This window comes from Antechinus flavipes, chromosome 1, assembly GCF_016432865.1.
Source record: "Antechinus flavipes isolate AdamAnt ecotype Samford, QLD, Australia chromosome 1, AdamAnt_v2, whole genome shotgun sequence".
NCBI lineage: Eukaryota > Metazoa > Chordata > Mammalia > Dasyuromorphia > Dasyuridae > Antechinus > Antechinus flavipes.
Genome location: NC_067398.1, coordinates 51887335 through 51905486, shown reverse-complemented (window position 1 = coordinate 51905486; position 18152 = coordinate 51887335). Strand labels below are relative to the sequence as shown.

The window sequence follows — 18152 nt, the reverse complement described above, 5'->3', positions numbered from 1 at the left end:
CCTAATGAATATTGATGGAAAAATTTTAAATACAATACTAGCAAGGAGATGTTAGCAATATATCACAAATATCATACTCTATAAGCATGTGGGATTTACACTAGGTATACAGGGGGTAGTTCAATATGAGGAAAAATATCAATATAATCAACCATATCAGTAACCAGCCAACAAAAATCATGATTATTTCAATAGTTGCAGAAATTTTTTTAACAAAATACAATATTCATACTTATTAAAAATTCTAGAAAGGATAAGAATAAATGGAGCTTTATTAAAATGGTAAGTAGTATTTATCTTTGTCATTTGTTTGTCCTTTGTTCTCCAAGAGGACCCTGATATCAGGAAGTTAATGCCATGACATACAAGTGAATTGGATTTAAGTTTGTGTGTGTGGAGAACTGTGCAAGGTCACTTGCCTCATATTCCCCTCCAGAGCCATCTGGGTGCAGTGGCCAGATAGAGATCAGAATGAGTGGAGATGGCCCTGGATGCAGTGGGAGACCTTGGCCTTTTTAAACTAAAATCTTTTGCTGGTTTTAGTTTGACCACAGCCATTCAGTGATTAAGACTAGGTAGCAATTGAGGCAAAGAATGGCCCCTTTCACTTAGTCCTGAAAAAGAAAAAATCTTGGAGGGGAAGACTCAGGATTTCTGGCCCAAAACAGAAATAAGTGCTATTTACATTGATCAGAACCAAACAATGACCAATTGGCACTTGGCCAGGGACTTATTATTGGCCAGAGTGATTAAGAAATGAATGCCATGACTTCACCTCCCTGATGCCATGGTCCTCTTTGAGAATGAAGGACAAACAACAACCTCTATGTGTAGTAATAGGAGCTGTCCCACTGGGGACTCAACTAGAACTGGCTAGTTAAGCAACATAGCTCTTTTCTTTCTTCTTTCCCTTCCCTTCCCTTCCCTTCCCTCTATCCACATAAGGTATCATACTCTTACCTGCAGGTACTCTGCCCAAAGGGGAATATACATTTTAATTGCTGAAACCTCACAAGAAAACATGGAGGGTTGCCTTAAGCCCTGATCACTCTGGCTCTCATTGATTGGCCAACAAACAATAGGTCCTAGGCCAGTATTTATCTAAAACCAATAGCAAAAATCATCTATAATAAGCATAATCTAGAAGCCTTCCCAATAAGAATAAGGGTGAAACAAGAATGCCCATTATAAACACTGTTATTCAGTATCGTGCTAGAAATGCTAGCTATAGCAGTAAGAGAAGAAAAAGAAATTGAAGGAATTAGAATAGATAACGAGGAAACAAAACTCACATTTGTATACTTGTGAAGTAATTATGAAGTGGCATTAGGCACTATGTGAAGTGATAATATGAAATAGTTTTGGAAAAGCATGATTTGTGACATAAAACAACAGACATAGACATACATTATATAGGTTATAAAGATTTGCCATTTATTAGGTGAAATAGCTCATGGGCTCAACCAAATGTGACTTAACACAACAAAATCATACTCACTGAACAATCAGTATGTGTTTTGGAAGGGAATGACTTTTAAGGTCTAAAGTTTACAAGCTGGTTTAGAGTTCACATCACTTAGAGACTCTCAGAGAATCAACTAAAAAACTAGTTGAAACGATTCCTTAAACTTTAGCAGAGTTGCAAGACATAAAATAAACCCACATGAATCATCAGAATTTCTGTAACTAACAAGATTCAGCAATAGGAGATAAAAAAGTTCCATTTAATAACTATAGACAACATAAAATCCTTGGGAAGTCTATCTTCTAAGACACTACCAGGAACTAGATAATCCAATTAAAAAACACTTTTCACATCAATGAAGTCAGATCTCAATTAAGTCGGAAAATGTTAATCGCTTATGTCAAGCCAATATAAGAAAAATTACAGTTCTGTCTAAATATACTTATTCAGTGCTATACCAATCAAAAATGATGTTATAGAACTAGAAATAATAATTACAAAATTAAGGGAAAAAAAGATAAAAGGTCAACATTTCAAATGAATTAATGAAAAAAAAAAAGATGTGAAGGAAGGTAGCCTCAGTGAACTAGATCTCAAAGAACATCATAGAGTGATGATTATGAAAACAATCTGGTACTTCCTAAGAAATAAAGTGGCAGATTAGTGAAATAGGTTAGTTCCATGGTATACAATAGGAAAAGACCATAGTTATCTTATATTTGATAAATGCAAAGACTCTATTTGACAAAAACTATTTGGAAAACTAGAAAGCAGTTTGGCAAAAATTATGTATAGACCAATACTTCACAGTGTATACCAAGACAAAGTCAAAATGGGTACATGATTTACATTAAGGGTATATCAAAATATGAACAAGTTAGGAGAACAAGGGGTAATTTGCCTGTCAGATGTATGGAGAAGGGAAGAATTTGTAACCTAAGATAGCATTATGGAATGTAAAATGGGTAATTTTGATTAAATTTAAAAGGTTTTGCACAAATAAAACCAATGCAACCAAAATAATTAAGAAAAGCAGAAAATTTAGGGGGAAATGTTTTCAGCAAGTTTCTCTGATAAAGCCTTTATCTCTCAAATATATAGAGAATTGAATCAATAAGAATTTGAGTCATTCTCAAAATGACAAAATGGTCAAATGGTATGAACATGCAGTTTTCAGATGATGAAATCAAAGCTATCTTAGTCATATTAAAAATGTTCTAAATCACTTGATTAGAGAAGTGCATATTAAAACAACTCTGGAGGTATATCTCACAACTATTAGATGGCCAGGATATAGAAAAGGATTATGAAATCCTCTTATCTGATCATTGGTTTTTCACCTTTTGCCTATCTGCCTTTCCTTACCCAAGTCTGTTTTTTATTCATACTAGGTCTTTAATCCCTCAACTCAATTCTCACTCAGGCCATTTCCTTTAGATTAGCTTTTTCCTTCATATATTAACTGTTATACCCTGCCAATTATCAGTTTTGTAATCACTCTCATCATCTGTTGCCTTTGCAACACATGTGCTGGTGAATGAAAAGGGAGGAAATTATGAAACTCTTGTGATTGTCTTAATAGTAAAAATTTGTTACACAACCTTAACTGAGCCCTTACTGTTGTGAGGCATTCCTACTCTACTAATTTTATCAACTTACTATTCCACTCTCTACAGTGGTTCTTCCAAATTCCTTTTCATCCTTTCTCCATCTTGCCTTGGCTCCCTCCCTTACCCCCTCAGCTGAGAACTTTGCCTCATATTTGCAGAAAAATGGAGGTCATTCACCATGAGCTCCATTTTTTCCCTTCTCTTATCTCATATCACTTAGATACCTTTTTCCACCATTTCCTCCTTCACCCATTTCCAGTGAAGAGATGACCTTACTCCTTACCATGACTAACCATGACTAACCTGTTCTCTTCTCCACAGGATCCCATCTCATCCCATTTTTTCCCAACAGGTTGTCCTTTCTGTCATTCCTACTCCCCTACTTCTCTTTAGTCTCTCACTGTCTATTAAGCTCCTTCCCTACTGCCTCCAGACAGAGTCATGTCTCCTCCATTCTCAAAAATTTCTTGATCTGTCCCTGTTAATATCTCTGTCCCTATTAATATCTTACTTCTCTTCTGCCTTTTGTGGCTAAACTCAGCAACAACAAACTCAAACCATCTATAGTAGTTACTTCCACCTTCTCTCTCCTTACTTCTTAATCTCTTATAATTTGGCTTCCATCCTTGTCATTCCATCCAATCTACTCTCTCCAAAGTTACTGAAGATCTGTTAGTTGCTGAATCCAGTGGATTTTCCTCCTTGCAGCCTTGAACATTGATTAATCACTCTCTCCTCCATGTTCTCTTCTCTCTAGATTTTCAGAACATCAGTCTTTTCTCGTTTTTCTCTTACCTATCTCACTGCTCCTTCTCTGTCTCCTGTGCTGGATCCTCATCCAGATCACATCCAGTAAGGTGACCCCACAGGATTTCTCTACATTACTTTACTTAGTGTTATCAGCTTCCATGAATTTAATTACCATCTCAGTGCTGATTATTCTCAGATCTACCTATCCAGCCTTAACTTCTCTGCTGACCTATCTTGCATCCCTTTTGCAACTGTCTTTCAGAAGTCTCTAGTTTGATATACAAGAGAAATCTTAAAACTCACTATGTTCCAAACACAACTCAATATCTTCCCCCTAAACCTGGTTCCAGTCCTACCTTTCCTTCCCTTCCATCCTCTGAGTCGCTCATACTTCCAATCTCAAAGTCATCCTGGACCTCCTATCTCCCATCCCTCTTAGGCAGTCTATTTGAAAGGCCTGTTGATTTCACCATTGCAGAATGTCTTGAATACATCTGATACTGCTTCCATTCTAGTGCAAGCCCTGAATCCCTTGATGAGGATTACTGTCCACCTGGATTGCAATAGCTACTAATAGGTCTGCCTGCATTATTGTCTCCATCCATTTCAATCTGACCTCCATTCAGCCACTGTAAGAAATAACTCCATTGGACTTGGGAACGTTGAAGTTAAAAGTCTTTAATTATGTAACTGTAGAAGTGAGTATTCTATGTAGAATAGCAACACTTGGAATCAATAGACATGTTTTTTTTTTTTTTTATATTCGAAATGCAAGTCCCTCCCCTGATGCCCCATTGACTATCACAGTGATCACAACATATCCAGAGCATAAGCCCCCCATCTGAGTGTGAATCTGCACCCCAGATTACATCAGTACTTTTCCTTTGGTGTTCACCTTATTTGGAGTTTGGAGGCCTTCCCCTGACTCCCTTTTGGCTGAGTACTATAAAGGTTATGACTTCTCTTGTGTCCTCTTCTGAATACATCACCACACATTCCTTCCAAATCTCCACTTCTATATTATACTATGTATTTAACATTTAACCATGTATTTATTATTCTCATTTCTCAGTTCTGAGTACATTTTATAATGTGTTTCAGTGTGTTTTCTTATTCTAAATCCCCACCCCTTAGTACATTCTCCCTGTTTTCAAGTCTGAATTTCCCATCCTGATTACATTTTTCTTTTATTAGTTTTGTCTTCTTGTTCTGAGTCACAGCCTCCATTTCCTAGGTTTCAGCCTCACCTTTTTAAGTTTCATCTCTCTGCACCTCTCCAGTTTAATATCCATAACTCTGTAGAAACCAAACCCTCATCCAATTCTCACAGCCACCAAAATGATGCTATTCCTTTGAATTGTCCTTCCTCAAATACATCCCTTTTTTCCACTTGTTTCTCGACAGAACCTTCCTGTCCAAACTTTATCAAATTCAATGATTAACAGTCCTCAGTTTCTTGTCCATAGCTGTATTATTTATACTATTAATCCATCTCATTGCAGCCTCCGAACTTTCCCTCCTTTGCCCCTTTTTCCAAAAAGAAATAATCCCTCTTAAACCCTCTATCTCTGACCCACATATTCCCATCCAAGTTATTCTTTAATAGCATCTTTCCTCCATCCTGATTTGCCCCAAATAGCCCTCTGTCCTCCTCAAAAAATGTTTTTCTGAGGCTCTCTTCATCCCAACTGACCCTTCCTGGGGTCCTTTTCTCCCAACTGTCTTTATTGGTACCATCCCAACTGTCCCTCTTGTTCATGTTCCACTTGCTACTTATCATCCCCTGCTGGCCACATTGTTCCTCCTCACTCCCTTGTATCTATCCCAGGTGTCCCAGCCTTAACCCTCTCCTCCTGCCCAACTATTCTTCCCCAGCCCTTCCTACCCTCCCAACTATCCCTTCCCAGCCCCCTCCCTTTCCCAACGGTCCCCATTTATAAAATGAAGGGATTGGCCTGGAGGATGGCTCAGGTTCCTTCTAGCTCTAGAATTCTATGTTCCATGATCTCTCCTTAGCTTTCTTGAACCCAAGATGACAGACAGCTTGGTGTCATGAGAGGCATTGAGTTTGGAGCCAGAGAATCTGGGTTCAGGTCCTGATTCTGCCACCTGTGTCCTCAGTTTCCTCATCTGTAAAATGAAATAATTGAACTAGGTGACTCCTAAGGTTTGTTTTTAGCTCAAGATGTATGAAATCATGACTCTCTTCCGCATACTTCTTCCCCACTCTTTCTCCCCTCTCCCAAAAAGCATTATAGGGAAAGAAGATGAAAGGGCCCAGGACAGAGCCTTGGGGGACATGCATGGTTAGTGGAAGGAGCGTCAGATAGCTGAGGGAGAACTAGAGAGAATAACCACCAAGGGGAGGAAGGATGAGGACTGAGCCAAGCTTGCCAAATCTGGCAGCTGGTCCTTTGGGGATGGAGTGGTTTTGGGTAAGTGATAGGATTGGTGAGCTGAGGAGAAAATGAGAGAAGAACTGGAGACTTCTATGGAGTGCCATGAAGAGGGAGGCAAAGGAGGGGGGTCCCCAAGAGCGGTCATGAGGCAAGGGGGGGCTGTGAGAGGTGGGGAGGAAAGAATCACGTTGTGAGAGTTTGGGAGCTGAGAGGGATCACCTTGCCGCAGCAAGAGCCCAGGAGAGACGATGAAACAGATTGGAAGGAACCTTGCTAGCACACGTTTCTGTTTTCTCATTCAGCAGCCTGTGAGTGGGAGTGAAATTGGGGATGGTGGAAGTTGTCCAAGGCTCAAGTTTTGCAGAGATGGATCGGTGATGGGACAAGGAGACACAGGGATCAAGGCAGGGCAGAGTTGAACTTGTTTGCCAAAGCGAGGAATGGAAGAGAGCGTATATTCTAGGAAAGAATAGAAGAGATCGGAAGTGAGGGCACAGAAAGGGGGTTAGGCTTGTAAGGCCCAGGAAGAGCATGGAAAAAGAGAATTCCAGAAGTTGTGAAGATGGGCGTGGTGCGCCTGTGGACGATGAGGGCAAAACCGAGAGTTTGTCCGATAGCTGATATCAAGAGGAGCGTGACCTAGACTGCTTTTGGGGCATCGGACAGTGTTCTCGAGGATTCCCAAACCTTGTTTCTGACACTGGATCTCTTGGTGACACTATATAACTGTGAATTCATAAAATAACACAGTCTTTGATGAATCCAAATGACAGGTGAGCAGAAAGGCTGTGTGGGGAGTGTAAGCAGGCTGCACAGTGTTACTCATCGTGGCTCACATTGAAGAAGGGATGTAAAAAGTATCTTCCAGGAATGGGGGACCAGAAACAGGCGTAAGCCAAGCGTAGGTCAGTCAGGCGTCTCTTGCTATTTTCTCTTGGACCCTTCCCTGACTCACATGAAGAAGTAGCCCTTCTCCTTGTCAAAGCAAACCCCTCTTTGTGTATAAGAGAAGAGGGATCAGGGAAGGGGCTTTGTTCTGGAAAAGTGGGAATAATGGGGTGGAGGAAACATGTCCACAGCAGTGGAAGAGGGCAAGATGGCCTGGGTGGAGGGCTAGAGGCTGGATAGGGTTTGAACTTGAAGCATGGTTTGGTGTCCCAAGGCCTGGCAGTAGCCACATGGACTAGTTGGCCTCACCCATCAATTGGGCTGAATCCCAGGGTGTGGATGCCAAAGGTAAGGGGGATTAACCCCCAGGGAATGGGGCATGAACTCGGGGACACCTGAGTGGGGAGTCTAGGTCCTAGGTCGGTGTGGAGGATGCTGGGCCAGTTGGGAGGAGAATGCCAGTGGTGCTGGGCAGATGGTGAGGTGGGCCGGATGGCTTGATGGTAGGAGATGGTAGGATATGAAACTGGCACTAATGAGATCATTAAACAATTCTAATAAGCATTCATATGGTATCTTAAATGTGCAAGGTGCTTTATATACATTATTTCACTTGATATGATTTCTGTTTTAGAGTTGAAAAATCTAACACTAAGAAAAGTCACACAGCTAGTGAGTGTCTGAGGCAGGATTTGAACTCAGAACTTCTTAATTGTAAATCCAGGACTCTATCTAGTACACGGCCATTTTTTTGTATGGCCCCACCTTTCTGGCCTCCAGACATTGAGTCAGAGGCGGGACTTGAACTCGGTTCTTTCTGATGTGGAGGCCAGCACTCTAGACACTGTACTCTGCTGTGTCTCTTTATTCTTGTTATGTGTCTACCAATCTGCGTTTAGCTGTTTGTGTTCGTGCTGATCTGTTGCCCATATTTAAAAAGATGTGGGACTTTCAATCTATTAGGATCCATTCTATTGTTTGTCCTTCCTTCTCAAGAGGACCATGACATCTGGGCCGTGGCACCAAGACATGCAAGTGAGTTGGATGTAAGTGAGGAGGGAGGCTGTGCAAGGTCACCTGCCTCACTTTCTCCTCCTGATGTCATCCGGGTCCAATGGCTAAACAGGATCAGAAACCATCCCAAGTTTTGGAACCAAAGAATTTTAAAGCCAGAAAGGGACCTTCTAGGTCTGATGCCCTCATTACACAGAAGAGGAGCCAAGGCAGGGGAAAGGTGACAAGATTTTAGCCAAGTTCACACAGCTGCCTCACAATAAAATTGAGCTAGGTCTCTAGTTCTCCTGCCTCTTCTTCAAATGTTGTTTCCACTTACTTTTCCTTAAAAAAGTTTTACCTCAGAGTTGTTTTAATTTACATTTCTCTAATCAACAGTGACTTAGAGCATCTTATCATATGACTATAGATAGCTTTAATTTCTTCATCTGAAAATTATCTGTTCATTTATTAATAGGGGAATGACTTGTATTATACATTTGACACAATTCTTTATGTTTTGGAAATGAGGTCTTTATCAGAAACTGGCAGTATTTTGTTTGTGTTGGTTTTTTTTGGTGCAGAAACTTTTTTTTGGGGGGGGGGGGGAATAAGGCAATTGGGTTTAAGTGACTTGCCCAGGATCACACAGCTAGAAAGTGTTAAGTGTCTGAGGCCAGATTTGAACTCGCATCCTTCTGACCACCTAGCTGCTCCTGAAATGTTTTAAACTTAATGTAATCAAAGTTGTCCATTTTGCCTTTCCTAATGTTCTCTAATTCTTCTTTGGTCACAAATTATTCCCTTCTCCAAAGATCTGATAGGTAAATTATCTCTTAATTTATTTATAGTTTAATATTTTATGCCAAATCATATACCTATTTTGACCTTATTTTGGTATGGGTTGGAAGATGTATATACCAAGTTTCTGAAATATTATTTTGTAGTTTTTCCAGCAATTTTTGTGAAATAGTAAGTTCTTATCCTAGAAACTAGAGTTTTGGGGCTTATTAAATACTTGATTAATTACTGTAGTCACTGATTATTATGTCATGTGTATCTAACCTATTCCACTGATCTACCATTCTATTTCTTAGCCAGTACCAAATGGTTTTGATGACTGCTGCTTTTGTAATATAGTTTTAGGTGTGGTACTGCTAAGGCACAATAATTTTGTTATTTTTTTCTAGCTCTATAAAATAACTTTTTGGCCATTTGGAATGGCATTGAACAAGTAGGCCAATTTAGGTAGAATTGTCCTTTTTATTATATTAGCTTGGCCTATCCATGAGCAATTGATATTTTTCCAGTTGTTTAGATCAGATTTTATTTGTGTGAGAAGTGTCGTGAAATTGTGTTCATCTAGTTCCAGGATTTGTCTTGGCAGATAGCTGCCCCCCAAATGTATTTTGTCTATAGTTATTTAAACAGAATTTCTCTTTTTATCTCTTGTTACTGGGCTTTGTCAGTAATATATAGAATTGCTGGTGATTTGTGTGGATTTATTTTATATCTTGCAACTTTGCTAAAGCTGTTGTTTCCAGTAGGTTTTTGGATGGGTTTCTAGGATTCTCTAAGTATATGATCATATCATCTGCAAAGAGTGATAGTTTTATCTCCTCCTTGCCTATTCCAATTCCTTTAATTTCTTCTTCTTTTCTTATTGCTAAATCTAACATTTTTAGTATGGTTTTAAACAATAGTGATGAAAATGGGCAGCTTAGTCTCACCTCCTGATCTTATTGGAAATGCTTCCAGCTTCTCTCCATTACAAATAATACTTGCTGATGGCTTTAGATAGATGTTGCTTATCATTTTAAGGAAAACTCCCCTTATTCCTATGTTCTCTAGAAATGGGTGCTGTATTTTGTCAAAAGCTTTTTCTGCATCAGTTGAGATTATATAATTTCTGTCAAATTTTTTATTGATATGGTCAATTATGATAATAGTTTTCCTGATATTGAACTAGCCCTGCATTTCTTTTTTTTTTTAATTTTTTAAAATAACTTTTTATTGACAGAACCCATGCCAGGATAATTTTTTACAACATTATCCCTTGCACTCACTTCTGTTCCAATTTTTCCCCTCCCTCTCCCCACCCCCTCCCCTAGATGGCAAGCAGTCCTATATGTGTTAAATAGGTTACAGTATATCCTAGATACAATATATATGTGCAGAACCTTGTTGCACAGGGAGAATTGGATTCAGAAGATATAAATAACATGGGAAGAAAAACAAAAATGCAAATAGTTTACATTCATTTCCCACTGTTCTTTCTTTGGGTGTAGCTGCTTCTGTCCATCATTGATCAGTTGAAACTGAGTTAGCTCTCTTTGTCGAAGAGATCCACTTCCATCAGAATACATCCTCATACAATATCGTTGTCGAAGTATATAATGATCTCCTGGTTCTGCTCATTTCACTTAGCATAGCTCTGCATTTCTTGCTCACAGTGTATTAATCTGCTGATAAATTGTAACCTCTTTGCTAATATTTAAAATTTTTGCATCAATATTCATTAGGGAGATAAAATGATTTACTAACATTCAGCTGCAACGTAGTCCCATATTGGGCACAGAAGATGCCAGCTTCCTGAGAAAAGAGGCTGGCTCTTTAAGAACAGGATTTGTGGAGCCTCCCAGTTCCTAGCCCTCTGAGCTGTTTGGCTCTCAGAACTGTCCATCTGAATGAAGTCACCATTGATCATGTTGCCTGGACTGCAGGACGAGCTCCAGGTGTTCTGAGAAGGGGAGGAGGAAGTTGGGAAGTCTGTAGCTGCTTGGGCCTTTTTGGGCAGAGAGGCTCCTGCCATGCACCCTCCGGAGGCCGGCCACCCTGTGGTCCGGTTCCGCCACTGTGGTAAGAATATCTATTGCTTCAGAGTACCCGACTTCTGCCCTGTGTGTCATCAGCCCCTGAGTTTCAGGACACTAGACGAAGCACCCGTCACCATTGCCACCCCACTGATCCATGGGCACCAAGAACAGTGCGCCTTCCTGCTCAAGCCCACCCAAGGCACCTTTCTTAGGTATGTACCATCTTTCCAGGGCTGTTACAGAAAACTGTTTTCTTCTATGATTTTCACCTTCTCTTCCTCACTTCAAAGGGACAATCTTTGTTTTCCTCTCATAATGTTGACTCTTTCTTCCTCCCTCAGTTGAGATGCATACTTTAAATATATTTGCACAAAAATAATTAAACAGTGTTTTAGGTATTAAATAATATAATCAAATAACATCTTTGGACTAGAGAAAGGAGCTTCAAGTAAGGAACTTTCTCTACCATTGCAGGTTGGTGCTTTCTCTGTACCTTAAATTCTTTTTCATTTTTAATATTTTACATTTACATTAAATTACAATTACATTGGAAAACAATGATTAACATTCTTTTAAAAAAATTCTAAGTTCCTTTGGGCTTCCCTTCCTTCCCTGTCCCTTCTTTGAGAAAGCAAGTAATCAGAGATAGGGCTTAAAGAGTGGCCTGGCCTGCTGACTAGTGACTTGCCCAGAATCTCCTCACCCAGGTGTGAAAGAGGTGGTGTTTCTGATTCCGATGCCTCTGCCGCTCCCCCAAGCTGCCTCTCTTTGCTAGTGTTCAGCCTAGTGCCCGACACATCGAAGGTGCCCAATAAATGCCGGAGCATTGCTCACTTATGTAGCACCATGCTACGTTTGCAACATGTTTTACTCACACTGTCCTGCTTCACAATAAACACAAGAGGTGGGCAGTGCTGTTATGGTCTGTTAGTTGTGTTACCATGGTATCACTTAGCTGTTCCAAGCCTCAGTTTCTCATCTATAATATGGGGACAATAGTACAATAAGGCTGTAAGGCGCATATGAGAATAGAATAAGCCAAGCGTTTTATAACTTTCTAAGAGCTATATGAATGCCATCATTATAAAATGAGATACATTTTCTTGAGAGTTAAGGATGGCACTTTGGCATAAGAAGGAGGAGAATGGAATTAGAACAATCTTCTTTATCTCTCCTTAATCTTCATCTGTTCTTAGGGCTGAAATTCTAATACTTGAAATCATATTAATGTATCAGTTATTAATAGTCTCTTAAACCTCCCAGAGGGTTCTATTATCTAGTATTGTAGATAATAAATGTACATTTAGGGGCAGCTAGGTGGTGCAACGGATAGAGCACGATCCTTGAAGTCAGGAGGACCTGAGTTCAAATCTGGTCTCACTCACCTAACCTTTCCTAACTGTGTGACCCTGGGAAGTCATTTAACCCCAATTGCCTCAGCAAACAAACAAACAAATGAAAGAATGAATGCACATTGACCCTAGGATAGCTTAAATTGTTAGAATTAAACCTCTTGTCCTCCCCCTACCTTCTTCCCTTGACTTGGAAGTTACTCTGGGCTTCTGAAGGCTGTGCATATAAACTCCAACAGGTCTGACCAAACTGCAAAAGATTTGAGTATTCAAAACTGTGGAAATAACCAGGTATCCTTAAGAGAGGAAGCAAGGTCCAAATTGGGATTTAAATAAATGGGAAGCAAATCCAAGCTAGGCCAATGTGAGGGTTTCAGAGCCAAAAAAATCTAAGGGTCTGAGACAAATGAGAAACAAGTTGTAGGAGTTCGGGGACTAGGAAATCATTACTATCTCCTGAGTATTGGAAAATATAAGGATGTCCGACACAGGGAGTCTGACTCCATTTGTCAGCTGAATGCATTCTTGCATACATTCTTCTGCCCTAAGTGTTGATGGCATAATGCCTGGGGCTGCCATGTCCAATCTAGATTCTACTACACTCATAAGGCAAAGGGCTGGGAGAGCTTTGCTTCCCCCAATCCCCCAGTGCTATGGATTGCACTGAGCAGAAGGCACTATCCTGGGGGGGGGGGCTCCTATGTCTTTCCCCCCCTGTATCCTTGGCGATCTGTTAGGTATGTAAAGGGGCCCATCACTGATGTGAGTCAACAATCAGTCTATAAACTTTATTATGCACCTACTATATGTCACATATTGTTCTGAATACTATGTTCTTCCTGACCATTCTGATTTAGGATAGATACCCTATGTACATCAGATATCAGTTTTTCAGGTAAAAATAAATGATATATAGAAGATTTCTAAAATTTGTTGTTATTGTTTTTACAGGGAATATGATGGAAATGCTGATCTCCATGTTGGAATAACCAATACCCATGGTAAAACAGTTTCTTTACCTTTTCAATCCTGTACCCTAGGTTCAGTTAGGTTCACTTTTTTTTCTTTCTTTCTTTTAAAATTTAATTTAATTTATTTGAATACACATTGATTTATGAATCATGTTGGGAGAGAAAACTCAGAGCATGGGAGAGAAAAAAAAAAACCAGAAACAAAGAAGTGAACATAGCATGTGTTGATTTGCATTCAATCTCCTTAGTTCTTTTCCCGGATGCAGATGGCATTTTCTGTCCAGTCTATTGGCATTATCTTGGAAGACTCACTTCTTTAAATGTTTATTTAAGAACACTTCACAGGACCAAGCACCTTTTCATACCTATTAATGTACCTAGTAGTGGTGAGTTCCCACTATGCCAAAGGCAGGGTGCTGGGTATGTAAGAGACACACTCTACTGGGAGAGAGGGGTGAGTTCAAATCTGGTCTCACTCACCTAACCTTTCCTAACTGTGTGACCCTGGGAAGTCATTTAACCCCAATTGCCTCAGCAAACAAACAAACAAATGAAAGAATGAATGCACATTGACCCTAGGATAGCTTAAATTGTTAGAATTAAACCTCTTGTCCTCCCCCTACCTTCTTCCCTTGACTTGGAAGTTACTCTGGGCTTCTGAAGGCTGTGCATATAAACTCCAACAGGTCTGACCAAACTGCAAAAGATTTGAGTATTCAAAACTGTGGAAATAACCAGGTATCCTTAAGAGAGGAAGCAAGGTCCAAATTGGGATTTAAATAAATGGGAAGCAAATCCAAGCTAGGCCAATGTGAGGGTTTCAGAGCCAAAAAAATCTAAGGGTCTGAGACAAATGAGAAACAAGTTGTAGGAGTTCGGGGACTAGGAAATCATTACTATCTCCTGAGTATTGGAAAATATAAGGATGTCCGACACAGGGAGTCTGACTCCATTTGTCAGCTGAATGCATTCTTGCATACATTCTTCTGCCCTAAGTGTTGATGGCATAATGCCTGGGGCTGCCATGTCCAATCTAGATTCTACTACACTCATAAGGCAAAGGGCTGGGAGAGCTTTGCTTCCCCCAATCCCCCAGTGCTATGGATTGCACTGAGCAGAAGGCACTATCCTGGGGGGGGGGGCTCCTATGTCTTTCCCCCCCTGTATCCTTGGCGATCTGTTAGGTATGTAAAGGGGCCCATCACTGATGTGAGTCAACAATCAGTCTATAAACTTTATTATGCACCTACTATATGTCACATATTGTTCTGAATACTATGTTCTTCCTGACCATTCTGATTTAGGATAGATACCCTATGTACATCAGATATCAGTTTTTCAGGTAAAAATAAATGATATATAGAAGATTTCTAAAATTTGTTGTTATTGTTTTTACAGGGAATATGATGGAAATGCTGATCTCCATGTTGGAATAACCAATACCCATGGTAAAACAGTTTCTTTACCTTTTCAATCCTGTACCCTAGGTTCAGTTAGGTTCACTTTTTTTTCTTTCTTTCTTTTAAAATTTAATTTAATTTATTTGAATACACATTGATTTATGAATCATGTTGGGAGAGAAAACTCAGAGCATGGGAGAGAAAAAAAAAAACCAGAAACAAAGAAGTGAACATAGCATGTGTTGATTTGCATTCAATCTCCTTAGTTCTTTTCCCGGATGCAGATGGCATTTTCTGTCCAGTCTATTGGCATTATCTTGGAAGACTCACTTCTTTAAATGTTTATTTAAGAACACTTCACAGGACCAAGCACCTTTTCATACCTATTAATGTACCTAGTAGTGGTGAGTTCCCACTATGCCAAAGGCAGGGTGCTGGGTATGTAAGAGACACACTCTACTGGGAGAGAGGGGTGAGGTGAGAGGGTGCCCAAACCTAAGGAGCTAACATTCTCCCTGGGAGGAGAAAGGAAGAGATTTGTAACCACAGATAGATAAGTTCTCTGTGGTTACTACCACAAGACAATTTGAAAAAGAGGGAAGGAACATTAATATTTAGGGGAATCAGGAAAAGATTCTAATAGAAGGTTGGATATGAGCTGAGTCTTGAAAGAAGCTGGAGACCTTGAGCTCTGTATTTATGGGCATTTGAGCCTTAGTTAAGTCAATTGTGTAGTCTCTTCCTGACTCCATTTGGGCTTTTTTTTTGGACAAAGATAATAGAGTGGTTTACTATTTCCTTCTTCAGCCCAATTTACAAATGAGAAAATTGAGGCAGGCAGGGTTAGGTGACATGCCTAGAGTCAGTCACCCAGCTAGTAAGTGTCTGAAGCTGGATTTGAACTCAGGAAGATGAGTGTCCTTGACTCCAGCCCCCTTACTCCATCCACTGAACCACCTAGAGGTTTTCTGTCTTTGAAGTTCTGCCTGAATTGTCACTGAGTTTAGGCTGTTTGATTTATCAGCTCACATTCTTCATCTGGCCACTAATTTGAGTCCATAGAACTTAACCCTGGACTTCACCCAGCCAGACTACAGGGGTGAAGGATAGTCGTAAACCTATCTTACCTTCTTTACAAATATTAAACTCACCTCTCTCCTTAAATATGTGAAAGGCTTTTTTTGTAAAGCCTTTTATTTTGGGTAAAAGATTTTAACCAACCAATCAATCAATATTTTGTAAGTCCCTGGTATGTGCCAGGCACCGTGGTAAAGCACTGGATTTATGGATCCATAATTTCAGTGAAGTAGATTTGGGCATCTTTTAATATTTGGGTTTTATCTTGGGGTAGAGTGTACTCATTTCTTAAAACATGGTTCACCATTCTCCCTTTATCACAGTCATATATTCAGCTCCAGGGAATGCAAGCCCAAGAATTGAATATTTTAATTCAGAAGATTATAATCTGCTTTTTAAATTTTTTTTTAAAATAGGAACTGTGTATAATTACAACGAGCAAGGTATCCACAGAGATGACACTGGGTGGGAAGAAAGTATAAGTATTCAACTATTACAGCCCAATATGTTTAGACTGATGTACCGATGGGATAAATATCTGGAAGAGTTCTCTGCAACAGATGCCTGGTCTCCCAACAGGTATGTAGTTCTAACCTAATAGGATAACAAAACTACTTGCAAGCATTGGGATCCCAGAAGCCACTTTTGGTGAAACTTGAGAGGTTCCTTTAGCAGATTTCTCAGTGATATAAATGAAGTGGGTCTTTATTAATAGTGAATTTTAACTCATCCCAAGGAAAATTTGTGACAGGATCATGAGGAAGTTGGAGCCAACTATCCTGAGGAACAGGATATGTACCTGCAAGTCAGCCAGTGTGAGGTGGCCCGGGGTTTGGGGAAGATTCTTTTCAGACTAGACAGGAAGAGGAAGGGGTTGGTGATCCTGCAAAAGGCCCCCTCCTGGTGTGACATTTGGATTCTCATCACTCCTCTTAGTTGGGTGGAGGGCAAGTATATGTGTGCACACCACCGAAAATGGGAGACCTTAAGAAGGGGGTCTGGGAACATGTCTGATGGATTTTTCCCTGGGCAGGGAAGTGACATGAGTGAGGCTAGAAGTTTCTGTTAGGGAGATTCTAGACATCAGAGTTTCCAGAAAGGGCACAACATGAATGCTTATGTCTGGAACAAAGATATCTATCGTAACAAAGATGAGACATCCAGAAAACATCCAGGTTTTTTAGATTGGCACAGCATATAACAAGGGGCTGCATAATTTGAGCCAATGAATTTTCTACAGAGCTGATCAACATGAAAGCTTGATTCTTTTATGGGAACAAAACCCCAACCAGAGCATTTCAGATTGAATTAACCTTGGGTAAGGTGGGAGGAGAACTTCACAAAGATTAGACTCAGAGAAATTAGTGTTTTCTTCTCTTCTTGTATATTTCTAGGCAAATTTCTCAAGTAGTGATCTGTACACTCAACCAATGCGCTAATGATCACCCTGGCTAGGTTTAATTTTAAACACATCCCAAAAAGGACTTGGGAGTGAAGTAGGAAGGATGCATCCAGCCAACATTTAGGCCAGTGATTTGACAACTCCTATGGATGGTTTTGTCCTTGTCGCCTATAAAATTCTTTGAGTCTTTTTTAAATAACTGAATTTGTTTTCAAAGGTATGAAGAACACCGTTACAACTGTTATACTTATGCCCTGACATTCATTAATTCTATACTGGCTGCAGAGGGGAGACATCAATTAGACAAAAATAAATTCACTGAGAAATTTGTGGTACCCAAGACAAAGAGAGCTGCTAAATATATCACACTCTATCGGGCAATAGAAGAAAAGGGTTTCTGCGTTATTGATCGCTTTGATTCAACTGCAAGTCATTCTTAGGGGAACAATGTATGAATGAAATTTTAAAATGCACTTCTATGTCAACAAGGGAGATGAAATTTGGAGAGCTGTTATACAAGGATTGATTCCTGAACTTTTAATCTTCTGTACATTGGGTTGTCATGGCTGAAGAATTCCCTAGCTGGTGGCCAGCCTCCTGATAATGGACCTTCTCCTAATCAGTTGCTCTAGTCTTCAGACACAATCCATCACCAACACCATACTTGAAATCTTTTCTGCATAATAACCTCCCAGAAATCTTGTTTCTTTGGTCTATTCAAGAATCTAGAATTGTTAGATGATTTTAGGTATACGTGACAAAAGGAGCTGTATAGCAGGAAATAACCTGAGGAGGAGGAGCAAGGTGTGCAGAGGAGGAAAACAGGAAGGCAGTAGTGAAAGGTTGTTTACCCCCAAGATTAATGATTTTGTTATTGAATAGCCTGTACCGTGATGGGGTAAAGACAAAGAAAGCTGGGTATGAGATGATGTAATGAGATGGTATATAAGAAGGAATGTAACTGCAAGAAGTGGCGGCGCCATTAGAGAAAATGTAGAGTGCTTAATAAACGCTTTCTGTGCTTGACAA

General features: G+C 39.9%; 1 protein-coding gene and 1 long non-coding RNA gene across 4 annotated transcripts in view; one reads left to right on the top strand and one right to left on the bottom strand.

The window, feature by feature from the left end:
• LOC127552166 (uncharacterized) overlaps positions 1–5744 on the bottom strand; it is a 6737-nt gene extending 993 nt beyond the window's left edge. Inside the window, exon 1 of the long non-coding RNA XR_007951279.1 lies at positions 5073–5744. This is a non-coding gene — a long non-coding RNA (uncharacterized LOC127552166). The remainder of the gene's footprint in view (positions 1–5072) is intronic.
• Positions 1–18152, top strand: part of MKRN2OS (MKRN2 opposite strand) — a 22679-nt gene extending 4527 nt beyond the window's left edge. For 2 of the 3 annotated variants that reach the window (XM_051982643.1, XM_051982627.1), the window contains exons 3-6: positions 10628–11133; positions 13225–13274; positions 16138–16300; positions 17341–18152. In XM_051982643.1, the coding sequence (XP_051838603.1) occupies positions 10916–11133; positions 13225–13274; positions 16138–16300; positions 17341–17563 (654 nt within the window). In that variant the 5' untranslated portion in view covers positions 10628–10915 and the 3' untranslated portion in view covers positions 17564–18152. Of the gene's footprint in view, positions 1–10627; positions 11134–13224; positions 13275–14642; positions 14693–16137; positions 16301–17340 lie in introns of all 3 variants that reach the window. The other variant, XM_051982635.1, reaches the window with a different exon arrangement.